This window comes from Macrobrachium nipponense, chromosome 1 (assembly GCF_015104395.2).
Source record: "Macrobrachium nipponense isolate FS-2020 chromosome 1, ASM1510439v2, whole genome shotgun sequence".
Classification (NCBI taxonomy): domain Eukaryota; kingdom Metazoa; phylum Arthropoda; class Malacostraca; order Decapoda; family Palaemonidae; genus Macrobrachium; species Macrobrachium nipponense.
In genome coordinates this window covers 44238165-44262704 of record NC_087200.1, presented here as the reverse complement: position 1 = coordinate 44262704, position 24540 = coordinate 44238165, and the positions used below count along the sequence as shown (strand labels likewise).

At 40.8% G+C, this 24540-nt stretch overlaps 1 protein-coding gene across 1 annotated transcript in view; it reads left to right on the top strand.

Annotated features, from left to right (window-relative positions):
- Positions 1 to 23944, top strand: part of LOC135219291 (uncharacterized) — a 71505-nt gene extending 47561 nt beyond the window's left edge. The window contains exon 4 of the mRNA XM_064255940.1: positions 16766 to 23944. Within this exon, the coding sequence (XP_064112010.1) occupies positions 16766 to 17185 (420 nt within the window). The 3' untranslated portion in view covers positions 17186 to 23944. The remainder of the gene's footprint in view (positions 1 to 16765) is intronic.
- The last annotated feature ends 596 nt before the right edge of the window (positions 23945 to 24540 follow it).

Here is a 24540-nt window from a genome sequence, read left to right as displayed (position 1 = left end):
GTGGTGTGAGCAGATATAAACAGTCATACAGAGTCTACTGTATACAAAATTGCTTTCAATATCTTTCAATACGTTTTATGATAATAATTTTTTTCCATAAAATATCCTTGTAAAATAGAGGCACTTTCATAGCCGCTTAATGCTTCATAATGTTACATCATTATCAGCAGAGTAATATCGATATCGCAAAACCCTTTAATTTTATTTTAAAATACTACCAAGTAAATGTTGCCCCTTAGTAAACAACAAGGCTCGAACTCAACAACGACTGGGAATTACGAATTATGAGCACTATACTAAGTCAAGTACAACTGGGAATTACAAATAATGAGCAAACTGCAAAATGTTTTAGTGGGCTAAAGTACTGTCTGAAACTGACAAAATCACACAAGTACCACGTCATTTAATATACTAGGTTTATAAATAAAGTAGCTGCAATTCTTAAACCTAGCTTTCTTTCGTAAAATTCTTAAACCCAGCTTTTTTACGTAAATTAAGTTCCATTCGGCATCGAAAGGCAGTGATCATATCAGTAAAATGAAATCAGCTGATATTTGAAGCATGTAAACAAAACCAGAATGCAAATGGTAGATCACTCTGTTCGTATTATAATTTGATAGTATGTTAATAATACATGCAGTATGTTAATAATACATGCAGTATGATTAAATACAGTAAAACAAAGGTTTTATGAAAATGATCATTATCAAATATTATCGACTTTTGCGAACGGATATGTCTGTAACAACCAACTGGGGCAAAAGTCTGTCTCTCTCTCTCTCTCTCTCTCTCTCTCTCTCTCTCTCTCTCTCTCTCTCTCTCTCTCTCTCTCTCATATATTCCTGGTTTATAAATTACGGATGGAGCTATTGTAAACCAGTACAGACATAAATAACCAAATTAAGAAACGGCTGATTGCTGACATCATTTGCCGTCACTATAAAGAAAAGAAAATAACGGAGCAAAGTTGATGTCCAGAGATGGCAAAATCACACTTAACACTTATACAATCAAGTATTGTGCACATTTTAAACCCAACTTTGTTAATTTACAAGAAAAAATATCTAAATTACATCTCCTCTACCAGCCAAGTGTAATTAATAGCAATGAAGATATTGATAGTCCTCAATCACCCATGATTTGAGAATGCAAACAATATCGAATGCAAATGGCGTACGATGACAGTGCTTAGATTCTGTGAAATATGTTTAACTTTTTCAAATTATCATTTTCTCCAGAAAACATTTATGTTTAGACTTAATGACCTTTTTGTTTTTTAGAATTACGGATAGAGATCGTACACCTGTAACAAAGTGAGAACTAGCTCATCCTAACGTCTAATTCTGGATTTTTGTTTGAGCTCAGATGCAAAATTTACTTAGAACTTTGCGTTGAAATCCAATTATTTCGGTGTTCTAGTACGATCGAGGACCAGGTCTCTACAGGCAGTCCCTGGTTATTGGAGGGGGTTCTGTTCCCAAAGGGGGTGCTGATAAGCAAATACTGCCATTAACTGAAACTCAGCAATTTATGGCCTTGATAACTGGAACTCTGCCTGTTTTTACACCATAAATCATTGGATTTTAAGCCGTTAGACGAGTGTCATAAAAGCGGATCGCCAATAACCAGGGACTGCCTGTATTTTTCCATGAGAAATATCCACAAATTACTGTATTCTCATATAAATTTCATGATTAAATGCACTTTTTGTGATAAAGTTATTAAAAAACCATGTACAGGGAGTCCCCAGGAGGTTGCCATTAACTGAAACTCAGCTATTTATGTTGCCATAATGGGGCTTATGGTGCAATAACCAGTTATCAGTGCCATAAGCACCTTTATGGCACCTCTGTTAAGTATGTTATGGTGCCATAAGGAGCCCTATGGTTCGGTTCCATAAGGCACCTTATAGTGCCAATAACTGGAACTCGGGCTGTCGTGGCGCCATAAATCTGATATCTAGTACCATAAATCAAGATCGCTGATAACCGGGGACGGGGACTGCCTACTGTTTTCTCGCAGCAGTTCTCTCACAAGGAAAGGAACCAACAAGCTTTTAACCAATACTACTACTAGCAATTTTTTCTATGCTCATTTCATTACAATGATTAATGTTATGGAGCAGATATGTCCATGCATTCCACCTCCATCAATTAGGGACTCAGCTATGTAATTAGTAATTACTTGTTAAGTTGCTTATATAAAAATGACATTTTTATAATAAAATAGTTTTATGCATATATACTTTTTCAAGTAATTACTCATTGGAGCCCTCCCTCCTCCGTTTGCATGAACAGAAGGGCATAAACAAATTGATGCTCTGTGCTGAGCTGGTTCATCTCTTACCCCAAAGGTGGGTGGGTGGGTTAGTTGCTTAGCCAAAACAAAAGTAGTGCTACTGCAAATTTCAAAGTGCCAGCTGCTGACATGTTTAAATTAATAGCTATGTAATTACTTGGTAAGTATTTATAAAACTTTATTATAAAATATTATAAAAATGTCAGATTTGTAGCTGTTTGACTGAGATGTTGAGAACAGTTTCATCTGATACTCTTACTGCACATAAATGAGGATATAGTGTTTGTGCAGGTGTCAGATGTTAGATTACTAACTCCAAGCAAGATGACATTAAGATTTTATGTATGCAACTTACCAAGTAGTTTCTAAAACCGTCGGCAGCTAGAATTTTTGAAATTCGTGGACGCGCAAGTTTGTTTTGGTCAGGGGATACCCCCCGCCCACTATCGGGGGAGTGAGGAACCAACACCGTCCGAAAATCAGTTGTTTCGGCCGGCTGGTACTGTCAACACAGTTTCAGTAGCAGCGGAATTTTTGGAATTCTTTGTTGGAGTTTTTTGGTGAAGTACTCTGAATATTGGAAGTTTTGTTTTCGGTGATAGCTATTTAGGAATTGATAATAGTTTTAAATAGTTTTGCACCGAAATTCACTTGTTTTGAATTGGTCTACATTATGTCTCACACTAGTTCATCTGGGATTAGGTATTGTAGTAAAGGCTGCAATACTAGGATCGCTAAAGTGGGTAATGATCCACATTCAATTTGCACAGGTTGTAGGGGACAGACTTGTACACCAGATCAAACTTGTGGGGAGTGTACTAATTGGGATCAAAGAAATTGGAAGATCTTGACTAGTTACACGAACAAGTTAGAGATAAAAAGAGAGAAGCGGCTTCTAGAGCTATAGCAAAATACAATTAGTCAGGAATTGTCTAATGATAATTTGTCTCTTTCTGAACCTTCCCCTCCACCTGTCATTCCCAGTCCTAATCTTGGCTCTCTCACACCCGTACCCGATGCTGTGACCAATTTAGAGACAAGAGTCGATCAGAAATTTTCGATCATGCTCCAAGCAATGGAGAAATTAGGAGTGTCCGTAAAAACTCTAACGGACAAGGTAAGTGGTGAAGTGAGTGCAAGTGTAAGTGTGGTGGAGGAGGTGGCTGTTCGGCCCACTGATTCTCTTAGGCAAAGGTCCCTGTCAAACTCCACAGAACCTGGGAGGAGGCAAGCATACTGGTAGCCCAAGGGAGGTTAGTGGGGTCTGCCCACGAGCAGTCGCCCCCTCAGGCGATTCTGTTGACAAATCCCAGATCGCAACAGAGCGCCACTGGAAAGACGTCTCTAAAGGAGTACCGCTGTCATCTAGTGCTTCCAGCTCCGGGGAGTCCTCTCCCAGGCGCCAGTGGCGATTCCATGACGAGTCCCGTCCATTGAAAAGGAGGGCTCGTAAGTTGTCTCCCTCTCCAGTCCCCTGTAAAAAGGCTAGCCCTTTACGGCAGGAACAGCCTTCGTGTAGTTTTTGGGACCTTCCAGAGAGATTCTCTCAGGATACGTCAGGAGAGGGATGTCGTAGTGAGAGGATTACATCCTCTAAGTCGAAGTCGTCGTCGTTCAGAGGTGAAGAGTAAGGGGAAGAGTAGACTTTCGGAGATGTCTTCAGCACCGGTCCGCACATGTAATACTGAAGGACAGGTAAGACTGCCATCAGTCCCTCCTGTAATCCCCAAGACTCCTGGGAGACATCTTCAGTGTTCGGAGCATGAGAACCCGCCGGCTCCCGAGCGCCCATCGGCGCCACAGTTTGCCTGCTCGCCAGAGCAGCCTTTGGCGCCCAGAACTTCCGCAGCGATGCTAGAGCAACCTTTGGCTCCCGAGCGTCCATTGGCGCCCAGGAATACAGTTGCAACCGAGCGTCCACTAGCGCCCGGGAATCCACAAGCACCCGAGTGTCCAAGAGCGCCCACTAGCGCCCGAGCATTCACAGGTATACTATATGCAACCAAGTGCACAGAGGGACCAGTCTGAAGCGCTCAGATAGCCTATGTCATCAATTTCAGCTTCGGGCCTACCGACAGGACTTCAGGTGATGGCTGCCCCCGATCATTCTCTGTCAGCCTTCCAGAATAAGTTAGACAGCATTTTGGGCTTTATTCAATCTGCGGCGCCCCCATCCAACCTGTAGAGACTTTATCACCTATTTCTTCAGCCGAAGAAGAAGAGAAAGGAGAAGAGGAGGATAAAGTCTTCTCTCACTGCCTACAAAGCCTTGCTTTTTTACTTTGTAGACAATTTTTCAGATTCATTCTCGCCAGTAACCCCCACGTCTCCAGTGTCTTCTTACATGAGGGACAACCAGGAAGACTCCAGGAAATTACCGAAACTAGTACTGTCTTTTTCGGCTCGAAAAGCGTTAAAGGAAATTAACCTTTGGCTTCAGGATAAGAGGGATCAAGGCAAGGTCAACTTCTACTTCCCTCCTTCTCGTCTTTCAACTAGGAGACACTTGTGTTACGAAACCGGAGAAGCTCTCTCTTTGGGTGTGTGTGCCTCTGCCCAGGGAGACTTCTCCGCGCTTATTGACTCGGCGAGAAGATCGGCGTTCAACTCGGCCAAGATAATGTTTACGGCGTCAGAATTAGACCACCTCATTAAGAATATCTTTAAGGTATTCGAAGTTTTTAGTTTCCTGGACTGGACAGTAGGAGCCTTGGGACGTAAACTGAAGAGCTATTCAATGTTGAGTGAGGAAGCTTTTACAGACATTTCGGGAGTGATCTCCTGTTTAGATAAGGGGATTCGAGACGGTTATGCGGAACTAGCCTGTCTCTTCATGTTAGGTATCCTAAAGAAGAGAGAGCTATGGTGTTCTTTTACATCCAAGGGAGTTTCTCGTACCCAAAAGTCGGCCTTGTTATATTCGCCCTTGGATAAGAAGCACCTGTTCCCAGAAGAGAGAGTAGTGCTAGTTGCCTCCGAATTGCAGAAGAAAGCGACACAGGATCTTCTCTCGCATTCCACTAAACGAACTAGAGAAAATATCCTTAGCGTATGCCCCTCCACCAGCCAGCCGAGGACAACCCTTTTGGGGCAGGGGATTCGGTAGACATTTCCCAAGATCAAGGGGCAGAGGACGTTTCACCCTTAAATCTATTAAAAAATCCTCAACCAACCCTTCGACCAAGAAGTAATGTATCAGTCCTTTGTGCGCCAGTAGGAGCGAGGCTCCATCAGTTTTGGAAGAATGGGAAGCAAGAGGGGCGGAACCTTGGATCGTAAAGGTTTTAAGAGGATACGATATTCCGTTCAAGAGAAGGCCACCGTTATCAAGCTCTCTGATAGCTTTGACAGCTTACTCAGAAAATTCAAAGAAGTTCATCGCCCTTTCGGAAGAGGTTTCATCTCTCTTGCAAAAGAAAGCAAGAGAGTTAGTAGAGGAGCCAATAACACCAGGGTTTTACAATCGTCTGTTCGTTGTTCCCAAGTCATCGGGGGGATGGAGACCCGTATTGGACGTAAGCACTCTGAACCTTTATGTGCAAAAGACAAAGTCCAAGATGGAGACGAATCAGTCTGTCCTATCATCAATCCGTCAAGGGGATTGGATGATCTCCATCGATATGGAGGACGCATATTTTCACATCCCAATACACCAGAACTCAAAGAGGTTACTGCGTTTTGTCTTCAGGGACAAAATATACCAGTTCAGAGTGCTGTGTTTCGGGCTTTCGACTGCACCACAAGTGTTTACCCGAGTGCTAGCTCCCATTGCGAAATGGTTACATCTAGTCAGGATAAGGATATCCCTTTACTTGGACGATTGGCTTCTCCGGTCACAAACAAAGGAGAGGTGCACGGAGGACCTTCAGAAAACCCTGACTTTAGCTCAGGAACTAGGACTGTTAAACAGACGAAAGTCGCAGTTACTCCCCAGTCAGGAATTAGTCTATTTGGGGATGAGGATCAACTCAGTGAGTTTTCGGGCTTTTACATCTCCACAAAGAATCGAGTCGTGCCTGCAGAAGGTAGTGAAATTTTTAGTTCTCCAGGAATGCTCTGCAAAGGAATGGATGAGTCTTTTGGGCACTCTATCCTCAATAGAACAGTTTATGACACTAGGGAGACTGCATATGAGGAACCTACAGTTCTTCCTCAGAGCGAATTGGAACAGAAAGACTCTTTTATGTTCTCTATCACACAGGAAATAAAAGAGGACCTGCAATGGTGGAAGTTAAGAGACAGACTTGCGTAAGGGAGATCCCTCCTCCCGCAGAGCCCCAACCTATTGTTCTTTTCAGATGCATCAGATCAAGGTTGGGGAGCAATTCTGGGGGGAAAAGAAGTATCAGGAGTTTGGAATGCAGAACAAAAACAGTGGCACATAAATCGAAAGGAACTGACCGCCATCCACTGGGGATTGCTGAAGTTTGCGGACGAAGTTCGCAACAAAGTAGTGGCGATACACTCGGACAGCACGACAGCGCTCTCCTACATAAAGAAACAAGGAGGGACACACTTGTTTTCTCTTTGCGAGATGGCAAGGAGCCTGCTGGTATGGGCGAATTGGAATCAAACCACATTAATTCCGAGGTTCATTCAGGGGAAACTCAATGTTCTCGCTGACGAACTGAGCCACAGGAGGCAAGTGCTTCACACGGAATGGATGATGAATCCAGTGGTATGCCTCGAATTGTGGAAACTCTGGGGGAAACCTATGATAGATCTGTTCGCCACAGCAAGAAACTATCGTCTCCCCCTTTACTGTTCACCAGCCCCGGACCCAAAAGCATGGTCGACAGATGCGATGCTTTTGGACTGGTCGAACAAAGACTTGTACGCTTTTCCTCCATTCAAGATGGTGAGAAAAGTCATCAACAAATTCGGAACGCATCACAATGTTTCGATGACTCTCATTGCTCCATTCTGGCCAGCGCAGGAATGGTTTCCAGATCTTTTAGATCTTCTAGTGGATTGGCCAAGGTTACTTTCCTCAGAGAACAGATCTACTCAGACAACCCTACTTCAGGAGGCTCCATCAAGGACTGTCCACTCTGTCTCTACCCACTTACAGACTGTCCGACAACTCTTACGAGCGAAGGGGTTTTCAAGACAAGCGGCGAGAGCTATTGCGTAGTGCAGAAGGGAATCTTCAAGTAAAGTCTATCAGGCAAAGTGGGCTGTGTTTAGAGCCTGGTGTAAAGAGCATAATGTTTCGTCTTCTAAAACAACTATAACAGAAATAGATTTTCTTTTGTATTTGAGAACAGATAGAAATCTGTCTACTGTGACTATCAAAGGCTATAAGGCGATGTTGGGATCTGTTTTCAAGCACAGAGGATTGGAAGTGTCGTCGAATAGAGATCTTGCAGATCTCATTAAGTCCTTCGATATAGAAAAACCCAAAGGTTCGAAGATATTATCTTGGAACCTAGATGTGGTACTTAAGTGGTTGTCGGACACTCCGTGTGAGCCGTTGCAAAGAGCATCGTTAAGAGATTTGATAAGAAATGGATGACCTTATTCCTAGTAGCTCTGGTCTACAGCTAAAAGAGTGAGTGAAATAAATGCCATGGACAAGAGAATAGGCTTTGCACAGGGTAATTCAGTTTGCGCATTAACCTTGGGGTTTTTGGCAAAAAACGAGATCCCGTCCAAACCATGGCCTCGCTCGTTCTGTATCAAAAACCTCACGGACTTGGTAGGACTGGAAGAAGAGGAGAGGTTGCTCTGCCCGGTCAGAGCTCTGAAATGTTATTTACAAAGGACAAAGAAAGTTCGGGGCCCGTTCGATCGTTTGTGGTGTTCGGTAAGGAATCAGGCGCGCCCAATGTCTAGAAACGCCCTAGCGTTCTTCTTACGTAGCGTGATTGTAGATGCTCATTCACAAGTGAAAGAAACCAACCTTAATAAGCTTTAAAGTGAAAGCTCACTAGGTAAGAGCAGTGGCAACCTCTCTCTCATTTAAACACAATCTCTCTTTGGACTCGATTATTCAAGCAACGTATTGGAAATGTAAATCAGTGTTCGCCTCGCATTACTTGCGTGATATTGAAACAGTATATGAAAATTGTAGTACCCTAGGTCCGTATATAGCGGCAGGCACAACATTGGGTAAGGGTGTGTAGGAAGTCATACCTTCCTAGCCTATCTCTTCGCCTTGAATGAGGTTGTTGAGTATTTTTACGGGAGCCCGGAGGTACTATGGATGTACTAGGAGTACCCTTCAGTCAAGTGTAGAGTTGGGTATGAATTTTATGGTTATGGTTGAGGTGATATGTTTTTTACTCTGGTAACATTTGGTTATTTGGTACTGCGCCTGGGCAGGGGCATCCTTTGGTTGACCATGCTAGCCACGGACATTCCTTAGCTGCATGGGTCCCACTGTTTAGAGGAAGAGCCATGGCTATACCGCCACGTCCCTATGATTTAAGACGAGCGACTTCCAGAGGTAGTAATCAACTGTTCAGCTCTCTTAACAGGTAAGGAACCAACAAGCATCTGCATGGATGCTAGCTCTAAATATATATTTTGAATTATTAAATTTAAAAAAAGTTATGAGCATATCCATGGATCCCACCTCCTACAATGTGGGATTCAGCTATGTAACTACTTGGTAATTTGCATACATAAGAATGACTTCTTTATGATAAAATAAGATTTTATGTATACTTACCAAGTAGTTACATGATCAAAGCCCCCCCCTCCTCCCCTCACATGGATAATAGGGCATAAACAACTGATTTTCGGACGGTGTTGGTTCCTCACTCCCCCAATAGTGGGCGGTGGGTATCACCTGACCAAAACAAACTAGCGCTTCCGCGAATTTCAAAAATTCTAGCTGCCGACAGTTTTAGAAACTATGTAACTACTTGGTAAGTATACATAAAATCTTATTTTATCATAAAAAAGTAATTTTTGTTCACTGTAGATCTTCACAGTTCTGGTCCTTTCCCAACAGGACTCCTCTTTGTAAGGACCTATTCAGGATGGTCATTTTTAGAAAAATTGCATGTTAAACACTAGTGTAAGCTTAGCCAGAGAGTGCTTTCTTCAAAGTCTTTGAGACCTTGCTATTAACATAGTCTTTGCAGATGCGGAAGTCACCTTTATATTTTGTAGTTTAATATGGTTGAGGCTTTTCACCCTATTATCCTTACTCCATGCAATTTGTAGGGTGGTATTAATCCACAAATTTATTTCTTCACTTCTGCACATGTACATACTAACTACAGCAGTACAGTACTTGGACTTAATAAATTTTATTGACTCTTCAAGAGAAGCTTATCAGTTGAAATCCATAGAAATAATTTTATCCCCAGGTTAGGTTTGAGAAATAATCATGTTTCCTGTAGTATTTGGTTTGATTTAATTTTTCATTTAGCACCCATGGTTATTTATCTATTTTACCATCTTTTGTGACCTCTGTTTCTGTCCAATTGCCATACCTTCAAGTTTTCATACAATCAACTTACCTGTCAGATATATACTTAGTTAAGACTCCGTCGTCCCCGACAGAAATTCAAATTTCGCACCACTCGCTACAGGTAGGTCAGGTGATCTACCGGCCTGCCCTGGGTGGCAGGACTAGGAACCATTCCCGTTTTCTATCATATTTTCTCTGTCGCCGGTGGTATCAACATTGTTGTTACTACCTCCTGGCTGGAATTCGCTTTTCAAGACTTTGATCAACTTTATTGGATTTTTTGGTGACGTACCTGGATCGTTGTTTTGGCATTCGCTACCGTGGACTGGATTTGGACTTGCTTTTGATTTTTCTGCTAGAATGTCTGATTCAAGTGTTAGTGTGAGAGTGTGTGTGAATGTAGGCTGCAAGGTGAGGATACCGAAGGCTTCGGTTGATCCTCACACTGTATGTCGTAAGTGTAGAGGGTTTGAATGTTCTTTAGCTAACACCTGTCATGAGTGTGAAAGGTTGAATGCTAATGAATGGAAGACTAACTTCTTACTTGAAGAAGTTAGAGAGGGATAGAATTAGACGGGCTGCACATAAGGGTGTAAGTACAAGGCCTATTGAGCCTTTTTCTGAGTCTAACTCTCCTTTTATTAATGAATTTGATTCTCCCTCTGTATCAGAACCCTCACAGGCTTTGCATTCAGATTCGGCTTCTGAAATCGCCGATCTGAAGGTTACTCTTCATAAGATGAGGACCAAAATGGCGGCCATGCAAGGTAAGGGAAATGATAGCGATATGCTTAGTGAAGTGAGTGTTCCCAGTCTGACCGTCTCTGCGATGCTCCCAGGCCTAGACCTCTTCCAAGCTCACATACCCAGAGGAGAAGGAAAGTCGAAAGCCTTACAGAGGTCGTGGAGAATCCCCACCGGTCAGGCGTCCCTTCAGCAGGCTCTGTTTCGCAACAGACTGCTCAGGACCGCTTCAAGAGGAGCGTCCTACGAGAGTGTTTCTCTTCGTCCGGTTCTCCTTCACCTAAACGAGGGTGGAAGGACTCGGATCTATCTAGGCCACTGAAAAGGCACTGGAAAGAACCCGCTTTTGACTCGAGCCCGGAGCGCTTCTCAGAGGAAGCCCCCTCATCTATCAAGAAGGCAAAGATGGTCTCGACGTCTCCACAATCTGAAGTTGAGGATCTTACACCTTCGAGGTCTCCTGCTTCTCCCATTGAAGAGGACGCTGGTGTAGCTTCGAAGAGGATCTTGTTAGCTGTACAAGAACAGTTAGCCTCTTTAGTTGGAGTTCTTTCGAGAGATCCTCCTCGCAAAAAGGACGCTAGGCTTCCTATTAAGAAGTCTCGTCTCCTTTCTCCTGCCAGGCGCGAGACTCCAGCCAGAAGTGAGGCCTCTTCTTCCAGGCGCGAAGCGTCGGCCAGGCGCGCGGCACCTGATAGACTAGAAAAGTCTTACAGGTGCGAACAGCTTTCTAGGCACGAACAGCCTACCAGGCGTGAAAAACTATCTAGGCATGAAGAGCCTTCCAGGCGCGAACAGCCTAACCAGGCGCGAACAGCCTAACCAGCCGAGGCGCCCAAGCGATACGCCAGACAAGGATCCTGACAGGCGCGAGACGCCAGCCAGGCGCGAGACACCAGCCAGGTGCGAGACGCCAGCCAGGCGCGAGGCGCCAGCCAGGCGCGAGGAGCCAGTCAGGCGCGAGAAGCGCCAGTCAGGCGCGAAGAGCCAGCCAGGCGAGAAGCACCAGCCAGGCGCGAGGCGCCAGCCAAGCGCGAGGAGCCAGCCAGGCGCGAGACGTCAAGCAGGCCGAGGCGCCAAGTAGACTTGAGAGAGAGACTGTTCACTCGATGAGTCCTCCTCCTAGTAGGAGTTTGTCTCCCACAGAGAGAGAGGTTTGTGAAGATCCTCCCATATTTAAGGCGGATTCTCCTCCCGGTTTGGACGAAGATTCGGAAGACGAGGCTCATGGTAGAGAAGGTTTCTCGAACTATAAAGTTTTGACAGCCCTTCTTTTGCAAGAGTATGGGGATTCATTGACTCCTGCTGCTCCTCCTTCTCCTCGTTCGCTATTTTCGAGTGCAATTGTGCCAAAGTCTTCGTCGGTTCTGAAGATGAGACCTACTATCTCTATGAAGAGGGCTCTCCAGTCTCTTGACAAATGGATGTTGACAAAGAAGGAACTTGTCAGAACTACCTTCTGTATGCCTCCAGCGATACTTTCTGGAAAAAGAGGTGTGTGGTACCGAACTGGGGAGAACATGGGTCTTTCTCTCCCAGCCTCGGCTGAAGCTGATTTTTCAACCTTAGTTGATTCCTCGCGTAGACACGCATTGAACGGAGCTCGTGTGACTTGGACTATTTCTGAGATAGATCATCTCCTCAAGGGACTCTTCCATATTTTGGAAGTCTTTAATTTCCTAGACTGGTCCCTTGGGGTGATGTCAAAAAAAGCCCACGACTTGGAAGGTCTAGACCCCGAAGTCATTCTTTGTATATTGTCATGCATTGACAAGGCAGTACAAGACGGATCGGGAGAAGTCTCCTCCCTCTTTGGAGCGGGACTCCTTAAGAAGAGGATTATTTTTAGTGCTTTCCTAACCAAGGCTGTTTCACACTCACAGAGAGCAGCTCTGGTTTTCGCTCCCATGTCAGACTTTTTGTTTCCTTCTCAGTTAGTAAAGGACATTTCTCGCTCACTGACTGAGAAGGCGACACAAGATCTTCTCCTTCAGTCTGCAAGGAAGAAGAGACCGCCAGTTGTGGTTGAGAAGAAAGGACCTACTTCTTCGATTCAGCCCTTTCGAGGAGGCCCTCCCTCCAGAGCTCCCTCAAAAAGGAGAGGCCCTGAGAGGAGAGGTAGACCTGCTTTCCGTCCCTTTAAGAAAGGTGCCAGGCTACTCGAATTTGCAGAGGCCTGGACACTCATAAACTCGGACGCCTCGTCGGTGTCAATAATCAGGAAGGGATATCTTATCCCCTTCCAGGACAGTCCTCCCCTAACGACTATTCCGCGGGAACTGTCAGCCAGATACAGGGACCCTGTACTGAGGGATACTCTTCGTCTGATGGTGGATCAAATGTGGGACAAAAGAGTGATAGAATTAGTACTGGATCAAAACTCTCCGGGGTTTTACAATCGTCTTTTTCTGGTTGCAAAAGCCTCGGGGGGCTGGAGACCGGTACTAGACGTCAGCGCTCTAAACAAGTTTGTTCTGAAGGAGAAGTTCTCTATGGAGACTTCGGCCTCAGTCCTTGCGGCTTTGCGGCAAGGAGATTGGATGGTGTCTCTGGATCTCCAGGACGCTTATTTTCATGTCCCGATTCACCCTTCTTCGAAGAAGTACCTCCGTTTCATGATGGGGGGAAGGATCTTTCAGTTCAGGGCCTTGTGTTTCGGCCTGTCCACAGCTCCTCAGGTCCTCAGGTCTTCACAAGCCTGATGAAGAATGTGGCGAGGTTTCTTCACCTCAAAGGCGTAAATATCTCTCTGTATCTGGACGACTGGCTCATCAGGGCCAGATCAGAGAGACAGTGTTTGGAGGACCTTACTTTGACCCTAAACCTGTTAAAGTCGTTGGGACTACTCGTGAACCTCAAGAAGTCACAGCTGATCCCCAGACAGAACTTAGTCTATCTGGGGATTCAGATGGATTCTTGGGGTTTTCGAGTATTTCCTTCGCAAGAGAGAATCGTGAGAGGCTTGGAGAAAGTCTCTCTCTTCTTAGGGAAGGAACGTACTTCGGCGAGGGAATGGTTAAGCCTTCTAAGGACCCTTTCCTCGCTCGAACAGTTCTTTCCTCTAGGAAGACTTCATCTTCGTCCTCTTCAGTTCTTCCTAAGGAGATCATGGAATTGGAAGATGGGACTTCTCTCCGACAGTTTTCTCCTTCCAATGGAAATGAAACCACACCTGGAATGGTGGTTGTCCCCTCTAAAAGAGAACAAGGGAATCTCTCTGGAAGTTCCGAACCCAAGCCGAGTGTTATATTCCGACGCATCGGAGAAGGGTTGGGGAGCAACGCTAGGACCGAGAGAAGTGTCAGGCACCTGGAAGGCAGCACAGGTGTCCTGGCACATAAATTGCAAAGAACTTCTAGCAGTACACTTGGCTTGAAAGTTCTTCGAACCATTTGTGACAAACAGTGTGGTCCAAGTGAACGTGGACAACACTACCGCTCTTTCCTACATTCGGAAACAAGGAGGAACACACTCCTTTTTCCTATACGAAATAGCAAGAGATCTGCTACTTTGGACCTCCCAGAGGAACATCTCCCTCCTAACGAGATTTGATCAGGGAACAAGGAACGTCAGGGCAGACAGGCTGAGCAGGAGAAGCCAGGTCCTTCACACGGAGTGGACCCTTCACTCAGAAGTGTGTCAGAGTCTTTGGTCTCTTTGGGGCACTCCTCATGTAGACCTGTTCGCCACATTCCTTTCCAAAAGGCTGGAAGTCTTTTGCTCAGTGGTGGAAGACCCAAGAGCTCTCGTTGTCGACGCCTTCCTGCTAGATTGGTCTCATGTAGACGTGTACGCTTTTCCCCCTTTCAAAATCCTGGGACAAGTATTGGAAAAGTTCGTAGCGTCCAACGGAACAAGAATGACCCTGATAGCCCCCTTTTGGCCAGCACAGGATTGGTTCGCAGAGGTGCTGGAGTGGACAGTAGACTTCCCCAGATTCCTTCCAAGAAGGATGGATCTTCTCAGACAGCCACACTTCGAGAGGTATCATCAAAACCTCCCCACTCTCGCTCTGACTGCCTTTCGACTATCGAAAGACTTGTCAGAGCGAGAGGGTTTTCTCACAAGGCTGCAAGCGCTATCGCTAGAGCCCGCAGAGCTTCCACTAGATGAGTCTATCAGTCTAAGTGGGAGGTTTTTAGAAGGTGGTGTAAGTCTAAGAAGTTGTCCTCCTCCAGTACCTCTGTAACCGAAATCGCTGATTTCCTTTTGTTCCTGAGAGAGGACTCTCACTTGTCTGTATCTACTATAAAAGGATACAGAAGCATGCTTTCGGCAGTCTTCAGAAATAGAGGCCTAGAGCTTGCTGATAATAAAGATCTACACGATCTTATTAGATCGTTTGAGACTACAAAGTCTAGAGAACCAGCTCCTCCCAGCTGGAACCTTGATGTGGTTCTCAAGTTCCTTTCGTCTGAAAGATTCGAGCCTCCTCATTTAGCTTTGTTTAGGGATTTAACAAGGAAATGCTTGTTTCTCTTATCTCTGGCTACAGCCAAAAGAATTTGTGAACTTCATGCCCTAGAAGATGAAATCGGATTCAACAGAGATTCGGCCTTCTGCTCATTTAGAACACTTTTTCTAGCTAAAAACGAAAACCCCTCGAATCCCTAGCCCAAGAGATTCGAGATTAAAGGCTTATCGAGTCTTGTTGGAAAGCAGAAAGGTCTCTTTGCCCTGTAAGAGCCCTTAAGTTCTACTTGCACAGGAAGAAACAAATGGGAGGCTCTAGACAAGGTCTTTGGTGTTCGATTAAAGACCCCACAAGAATCATGTCAAAGAATGCGTTAGCTTTCTTTGTAAGGAGCGTCATTACAGATGCTCACAAGTTCTGTCCTGACGACTCTTTTCCACTCTTAGAGTGAAGGCTCATGAGGTAAGAGCAGTGGCGACGTCTCTCGCTTTTCAGAAGAATATGTCGCTAAAGAAAATCCTTGATACGACATATTGGAGGTGCAACTCGGTATTTGCATCTCACTATCTGAAAGACGTTCGCGTGACCTACGAGAAATGTTTTTCTCTGGGTCCATTCGTATCGGCGGATATGATACTGGGTACGGGAGCCAACACCAATCCTTAACTTTGTACATACCTTCTACTAGATATGTTCTTGATTTCTGCTGACAAAGAGGGCTCGATGCTGCACAGGCGGCCAGTCACTGTTGTTCAGTAAGGAACTCTTGTGATATCTTTTTGGAGGAGTATGGTAAAAAAAAATTTTTTGGAATTTTATGTATGTATGCGTATTGTGTTTTCGAGTTATGGTTGTTGTAATGAGTTTGGGGATAACTCAGAACAATGCTTTCTACTGACATGGTGGTTAGGATCAGGTGGTCGGGATTGGTTGTGTGCTCCTTCATAAGGTGTATTGTCATAGAAGTGGTCCAGTACCCATTGACAAAGTCCTTTCAGGCTCTGCCGAGTAAGCGGTTCATACCCCATCGGCAGACCCACAAGAACTCTTAGCCATAGATCACATATCTCCCTAAAGTCTTGAGGTGATGCAGACTACCGGGCAACAGCCACGAAGTCTACCACCTATCAGGTAGGAACCAAGGTTTTTCTTTTATACCTACAACATATGTTGTTTACCTGTCTATTCCATATTAGCTGTCTCTTACCCTCCACCAAAGGGTGCCAATCAGCTAAGTATATATCTGACAGGTAAGTTGATTGTATGAAAATGATATTGTTATGATACAATAAAGTTTCATACATACTTACCTGGCAGATATATACTTAGCTAAGACTCCGTCGTCCCCGACAGAAATTCAAATTTCGCGCCACTCGCTACAGGTAGGTCAGGTGATCTGCCGGCCTGCCACCCAGGACTAGGAACCATTCCTGTTTTCTATCATATTTTCTCTCTTCCACCTGTCTCCTGCGGGGAGGCTGGGTGGGCCATTAATCGTATATATCTGCCAGGTAAGTATGTATGAAACTTTATTGTATCATAACAATATCATTTTTTAATTTGTTTTCCTAGCAATTATTTTGGGTATGGACAGAATGTCTGAGGGTTATAGACTGGAATTACTGGATGTGGCATCCAGTGAAGAAATTTACCATGCTGAAAATTAATGTCAGTCTGACTACATGTACTGTTTTTTTTTCTCCTTTGAAATTCCAAGTCAAATGCCCCAAAGGACTTGTCCCGTTATATAAATAGTAACCGTTTTACTTCATAAATACAGTGTTACCATGTTTATAGTTATCCATTTCACTAATGAAAGAGTGGTATATTTTACTGTAATTGGTTATGTTTAAATTTCCGTGTTATTGTAAAATAAAATATTGCAGGTTCGATATAATAAAAGAAAGCGGGGACCTTACCGAGAAGCTATCAAACAGGCGACGTGTGAGGCTGAACAGACATCAGTTGATCCTTTAATGTCCCTTCATATTGACCACCATCAGGGACACCTTCCTTTACAACACCAGTCTCAGGTCCAGCTCAGAACAAGTACTCAAGTATTGAACCAGAAGTACTTAAAACCTTTGCAGTTAAACCAACAGTATTTAGGTAATCCACCTCAACAAATTTCACCTCCAATACAGCCACATTCAGCACCAGTAAGTCAGCAACCTCATCAGCTACAGCACCAACAGCCACAGATGCAGCCACAGCAGCAGCAACAGCAACAGCAGCAGCAACAGAAGACCCCAGAAAATCTACCTGTCCTTAGCGCCTCCCCACGTGAAGTAGATGTTGTTAGCTGAGACATAAATATGGAAAAAATGAGGCTTGATTTTGCCTCAGTTTTGGTTATTGAAGCTGGACTTTAGCTTTAAAGATTAGAGTTTCTTATAATATATATAGAGAAAATTTTATCAGGGTATTATGTTTAATGCATTGTTCCTTACAATGGTATATATTTGTTCTGGTGCTTGTGAAGAGAGAATTAGTACTGTACTTTACAGTTAAAACTGGGTTCAATTCCACATAGCTAATGTATTTTCATTTCCTTCATTGTTTTCCATTACACATTTTAAAATTTAGGTATATCCAAAAGCTATCCCTCAAAAGGAGGAATTATTGTTTTTTTTTTCTTGTTGAAATATTTTATCTTTTATTTTGCTACCTTTTTATTCTGTAAATTGTACTTATGTACAGGATACAGTAGATAAATATTTTATGAGGGTGCAAACACTCTCTAATGGGGCATATCTCGAGTTATGCCTCTTGTATTAAAGTGTAAATAATTTTTCATATTAAACTTAAGTATGGAAAAGAATTTGTATAATGGCTTTCACGCATATATATTTAATTTTCTTTTTCAGATTTTATCAGCTTTAATTTACAGAAGTGAATAAGTTTGCATAGTTTGTCCTTGCATTGTATACAGTGATAACATTTCAGGAAGCAATAGTTTTCCATTGTTGAGGATGAAGGTTTGGTCATCTTGTTAACGGAGTCACTTTTTATTTATTTTTTTAAGACCTTTTTTTCCTTGTCCAGTTGGTATATTACTTGAGAGAGAATTACCATTGTTATTTCATAAAGCATTGCCATATATTTCTTCTGTATAGTTATGTTAGACTACAGGTACTTTCACTTTAGGCAGTTTTAATGTTGTGCCATCCATAAAATACAGTGCAGTTGTTTTGTACATTAGATAGTGCAAAAAATACCTGTGTTAATGAGTCAGAAGTGATATTTTTCTTAATATGACAGCGTTACCATCCTGCAACCACAAACCATTACTATTTGCCCATACTGTGATCCTCTTTTAGATTGTCCTCGGGTTATACTCACAAATAACAGTCTCGTGAAAATTAGTCTTTAATATCAGCTCTGTGCAGTATTTTTTCAATAGTTCTAGTATTTTTTCCCCTGTGTATAGTTCTTACTGCTAACACAAACTAGGTCTTTTTACTCTTCAGAAAATCATTCTTGAAAAGAATTGTTTGTAAAAAGTTTCTAATTACATTCACTTTATTTCCTTACATTAGGGAAATTTTGGAAAATATACACTATAGTTACAAAGTGATGATGAAAATTTTGTCATTGTAAGTTCAAAAATTGTTTAAATGAGTGTTACATACTGTAACTGAATATTGTGAACAAGCCTGCATTCCAGTGTCATTTTTTTAAATTGTGGTAGAAGCTTCAGTCATGAATGGAAGATCTCTGAAACTTGCTGTGTGCAACCTGGTTTCCTTACTGTTCTGTGAAGTGTTGTCTCAAAGAATGTGTCAATTTTTTCTTAATTTACCTCCAATACCAATTGCCTTATTTCTGTCTGTTAGGCATGCTAATCTGCAATAATTGCAGATAAAATATTACGTTACCTCAGAACACGGAGGAGTCAAATTTCTAGTTGTGACAAATTATATCAAGAGACATGTTAATGTTGATCTGCGATTAATTTTTCAGTATAGTTATTCTTTGTATATTCAGTTCAGACATACACACACTGACCTGTGTGGATCTATTGTGAGAGTAATCCTGGCATTATTAGATAACATTTTATCACAAAATCTAAAATGCTTAAATTGATGCCACAACTTACATCCTGTAGATGTGGGCAGCCTAAGTTGTCTTGTGTATATAGGCACAATGATAAAAGTGTAGTAGACATTTTCATAGTAAGCCGTATTTTGATATTTTAGTTATAAAGATGGTGAATGTGCATTTGATGGAAATAATGAACTGTCCTTCTATAAGTGTATCATATTTAAGTTGAAATTGTGAATGATGTGAAAATAGAAAAGGGGATAAGTGAATCAAGACCAAAAAGGTTTTCTCTTGTAGAGACTTGTAAAAAAACAAGCAAAGAAAATAAACATCCTGTAAGAAGGCAGTGATAGAAGATCAAGACAGAAACATGCTCAATTTTAAGCAAAAGACAAAGTTTATTTGAAGATATAAAGGAATAAAACTGAAAGCAATAAAAGCAATAATTTCAAAAATTTTTGAGGTTGCTAGTGAGATACTGAGGCAGGTCATTTTTACTTTTCTTTAGAAAATATGTGCTGTAAAATAATCCAGAGCTTGCAAACTCATTCCTAGCTATAATCTTGGTACTAAAAGACTTTTGGAATTACTGTAAGTCATACGGTTAAAGGTTACTAATGATCATCAGAGGCAAAAGACAGGTTGATTCATTCTTGTATAATGTCAAATCATGCACACAATCAGGACCAAGCCCTCCTCTCGAACAGTATAAGACATTAGTACTTAACAGAAATATTGCCAAACAAATATCATACAAGCACATATGAACAGAAAGGAAAATTTTCTGCTTATGGATTTTTTTATTAAGAGAACTAAGGTTGAAGATTCTTTTTAAGAAGTGAGCATAAAAAGTGAAACTTACAAAAAACTTTTAACAGGAGATTGGAGAACCACTTCACGAATAAGTTCTCAGTTGCTGAGAAAATAATTGAAGCCATGGAACTATTAGTTAGACTCTAAAGATCCATGGTCTGAAAGATGGCTGTTCATGAACTGAGTTTGGTTGTGGATTAATTTGAATACCTTTCAAACCTACCTACTCTCAATTTCCTTTCCAGCTACTATATCTCGGTGGCTTTGTGAGAAGTTGAGACTTAGCATTATTTATTGTATTGTCTTTTAAGAAGAAACATAATTGTTCTCTAGTATGGCAGTCAGTTAATGGTATTTTTTGTATAGGCTATGATGAACAGTAAAGAGGAAAGAAACTGGACGTATAAAGTTTTGGCAATAGAGAGGTTGGGAAAAGTATTAGTATGTTTGTGCCAAGCCTTTGGGACCATGGAATGTACAAGGAAAGGAAAATTAGAAGCTCATGAATAGCCCATATACTAAAAAAGTATTCCTGTGGTGTGATTTCACGCTGTATTCTGTTACTTCCATACGTCAGTATTGTGTTGGTTAATATGAAAAGGAATTGTAAGGTCTGAAGAGGATTATAATGCCAATAATACTGTACTGATGATACATTAACAGAGGAAGATTGATAAACGAAGTGTCTTGATATACTAAGAAAATGTAAGCATAACTCGTATCTTGTTTTAATCCTTGGATATTGTAGAGAGTTGAAATAACAAGAAATGAGCAACATAGGCAAATGGGTAAGTATTGTGCTGTGATGCTGTGTGTTTAAACTCACGAGGTTTGTGGTAGTTGAGTTTTCTTTTAGAAACTTTTGATTCGTGTAGTAGGATTCATTGAGTTTGGAATCTATCTGTATGTAATTTGGTCAAGGCAGTGAAGAAATGCTGCACAAATTTTGTTGAATTTTTCCAGCAATGTTTATAAGTAGTTTGTGGGTGTTATAGACCTTTTGCAATACAAGAGGCCCGTAAACAAAGGATACTAGGAAGAAGTCTTAATTTTAGCTTGATGTACAGAAATGAGACAAATTTTCCCACTTCATGTTGTCCTCCTCTTTACACTTTTTAGGCATTCTCTCTTGCTCTCTTTTCTGAAAGTAATGATTCATGTGTTGCTCTCTTTTCTGAAAGTAAAGATTCATGTGTTGCTCTTTTCTTAAAGTAAGAATTCATATGAATATGAGCTAGTGAGTCGTTAAAATATTATTGCAGTTATTTTGATATCAAAGTTAGTTTTCTGAGGATCAAGCAAAATGCCAAGTGTAATTTTGAGTATGAAATCTGTGTTTAGAAGCCTATTTACCCTTTGTAACTTTTCTGAATAAATAGTGGTCCAGATAAAATGAGGTATTTGGGTTGGCTAATCTTGAATCTGAATGCAGAATTGTTAAGACAGTGAAATTTGTATGTTCAGAAGGAAACATTTGTGTTCAAACATGAATATTTTGAAGTATGTAGAAGAGCTGATATATAGGATACTAAAAAAAACGGCCTTCATTTTTCAAGTTTCTTAATTTAATTACATATGCTTAACCAAGTAGTAGTGAGATATGAAGTTACTTATAAGCAAGAATGGGGAGAAGTATTATGAGAGATGGAAGGTCTTTATTGTCATCTTTGTTAGCATTAGGTAGAACATGGCCGTGAATGATGTTACAGTATATGAAATTAAATGCTGTGTCCCGGACCTTATCGGCCTTTGTGAAGTTGTAAAGTGAGGTTTGAATCCAAACACTTGTTCTTTGTATAGTAAATATTACAATACATAACTAACAACAATATTTTGAACTTTAGATATGAGTGCAATGCATGTTCAGGCGAAAGTCATCATTATCATTTAGTACCTTCATGTTTACCTTACACAGTACCCTTTGCTAGATATGAGCACAATGCATGTTCAGGCGGAAGTCATCATTATCATTTAGTACCTTTGTGTTCACCTTACACAGTACCCTTCGCAAGATATGAACACAATGCATGTTCAGGCGGAAGTCATCATTATCATTTAGTACCTTCGTGTTTACCTTACACAATACCCTTTGCCTAAAGGACAGCATTTCATCAATTTTTTTTAACGATAAACTACATTTGTCTTTCAAATTTATATACTTTCTTCAATTTTAGTTAAAAGAAAAAAGATAACTAGAAGTAGAGCATTGCAACAGTCAAAAGCCACCCAAAACACACAAATTAAAAATTTGGTGGTTGTTTAAGGACTGCACTGTGTTGGTAATGCCTTAAAATGGAGGTTTTGTCTGCGGTGGCTTACTGCTACATAACGCTTGTTGTAGTAGATGAGTGAACACTATCTTACCTTGTTTAATTAGTATTCAGGTATTACCCATAAGTTATTTATCTTATGCTGAGAACATGGTATCTTATTTCTGTATTTGTACTGCCTAGTCTGAATTTCAAAAGGTAAAAATTTAGTAGGTATCTATGATACCAAATAAACAAAATTTGTTTTGAGTCCTTTACACAATATTTTTATGAAAAATGGATGCTTTGCAGTCTGCAGTATGTTAAAAAAACATGAGTGAATATCTGATTTTAAAAAACAGCAAAAAATTTGTTCTTATATTCTCTGTTGATTTTTGTACTAAGGCATTTATTTAATTAATTTTATGTTGAAAATTTTTTTATTTGTACTTAGGCATATATTTTATTAATTTTATTGAAAATGTTTGAATTTTTATATTACGCACAACCATAACTTTATATAAGCTAGGCTTGTATGAAATTGTGCATTTGACATGCTACTGTGCATGAATGTCGTTAGTATGTAGCATTACCAAGCGTGGCTAATAATATAATAGTAGTAATATTCAGGTAAATACCATCTGGACTTGGGCTGTGTAGAATGCCTATAGTCTACAGTAATATATCTAAAGGAGACCTAATGTATCCAATATGCCATTAAATATGGTAGTTTAACTAGTCCACTGCTAGACAAGCTATGATAATGATAATGAGATGACGTAGTAAATTAAAGGAAAAATCTGGAGCATGGAAAAGTGAAGTTGACGAGTCAAGTTTTGATGATTACAAAGAGGACAAACAAAAAGTCAGTAAAAATTGTACTGTATCTAGTGCAGGTTGGTAACTGTCTCATATTATGTGAAATTTGACGAGTTATTTCAGGAGAAATGAGTTGATGATTAGAATGTCAAGTTATGGGTGGCATAACTCGATTTTCTTTGTAACTTAGATTGTAATAATTATTCTCGATGTGCATCTTGACAGAAAATAAGATGTTTAACCATGGTCAGTTCTATGTTTCTTCAGCTCTTGTAACAGTTACACTATATTATGTATATATAAAATGCTAGTGTACCTCAGCATAATATCTAGGACTATTGCTCAAAGTTTCATGTGTGTGTGACCAATGAATACTTGTGTAAGTTCCCATAACAATGTTTTGCATTTTATTCTTCCATCTTAGTTGAACATACTGTATAATATTGCATGTGCTGTTCATTTATCTTTTCCTTTTCTTTTTCTGTGTCAAAACTACTGAGTTTCCTTGTAAGGTTTCTTACATTCTTTATTTTGTTACCAACCTGTAGAATAAATCCATTTTATAGAACTGGATTGTACATTAATTGTACCCATGGATAATGTTTATTTAGTAATGTATGGAGACTTAAGTACTGTTACTGTACATCTATCAACTCCGTAATGTTTTCTTGAGGGCATTACTTCATAGAACTTTCGGGGTAAGGATAGGAACTGTATCTGCAGCTGGATGCATCATACATATTTATAACACTTGACCATGATTGCACCGCATGATTTAATTCATGAAAATTTATCATTATCTGTGATTAAACATTAAAATTAAATTTCATTCATCTATTTTTGTTATGGACAAGTAGTCACTTATAGATGTGTATATTCATACATAAATATTATATACCTTATATATAGACTGACAATTGCTATCCAATAAACTTTTTTAGTACATGTTATGCATATGAATGTTTTTTGTACAAGATTTAATAAGTAACTCTTTGCTATTACTGAAATTGAATTTGTGGAACTTTAGTTTTTTTTATTTCTCCAAATGATTGACATCTAAGCTGTTCAAATATTATGGATTGGCCATTCTATAGAAGTCTGAAATAAAATTTAGTACGAAGTGTACTAGATCTGCCAAAACTTCATCTTTTTAGTTTGTGCCCTACTGTGTGATCTTTTGCATGGTGAAATTTAAGGGTGTAGTGGTTGACCTCTAGAATCCCCAGCGGTAGAACCTGGTTATGGTTGTGAGAGGATAGTTTGGCATATTCCTGGCAGTTTCATTAATTCAGAAATCATTTAAGAACTTGTTCTTTCCTGTGTGTTCACACTGTAATACAAACCTTGATGTTATGGTTTAACAAAGTTGAACAATCATAGGATATACCAAATTTTTGTATTGGGTGGAATCTTGCCTACTGTTAAAGATAGCTTATATCTCCACACAACTAGGTGAGGTGATACTATAAGTTATCTTTAATAGTACTATACTCTGGCTACAAAAGGTTGAGACTTTCCTACAGTTAGCAGCGTTGACACGTTTCCCATCTTGTCAAAGGAGGTGTATCATCCTAATCTAAAAAGGTACATTTTCAGGATTAACCTCGAGGGTAAGGTTAATCCTGAAAGTGGACATATTTGAGTGTACTGTCCAGCTATTTGCTTTTATTCACAAGTGGCTTCGTTTTAAAGTAATATATACCATGTACCGTATATACATGCTTATGTTAACGTAC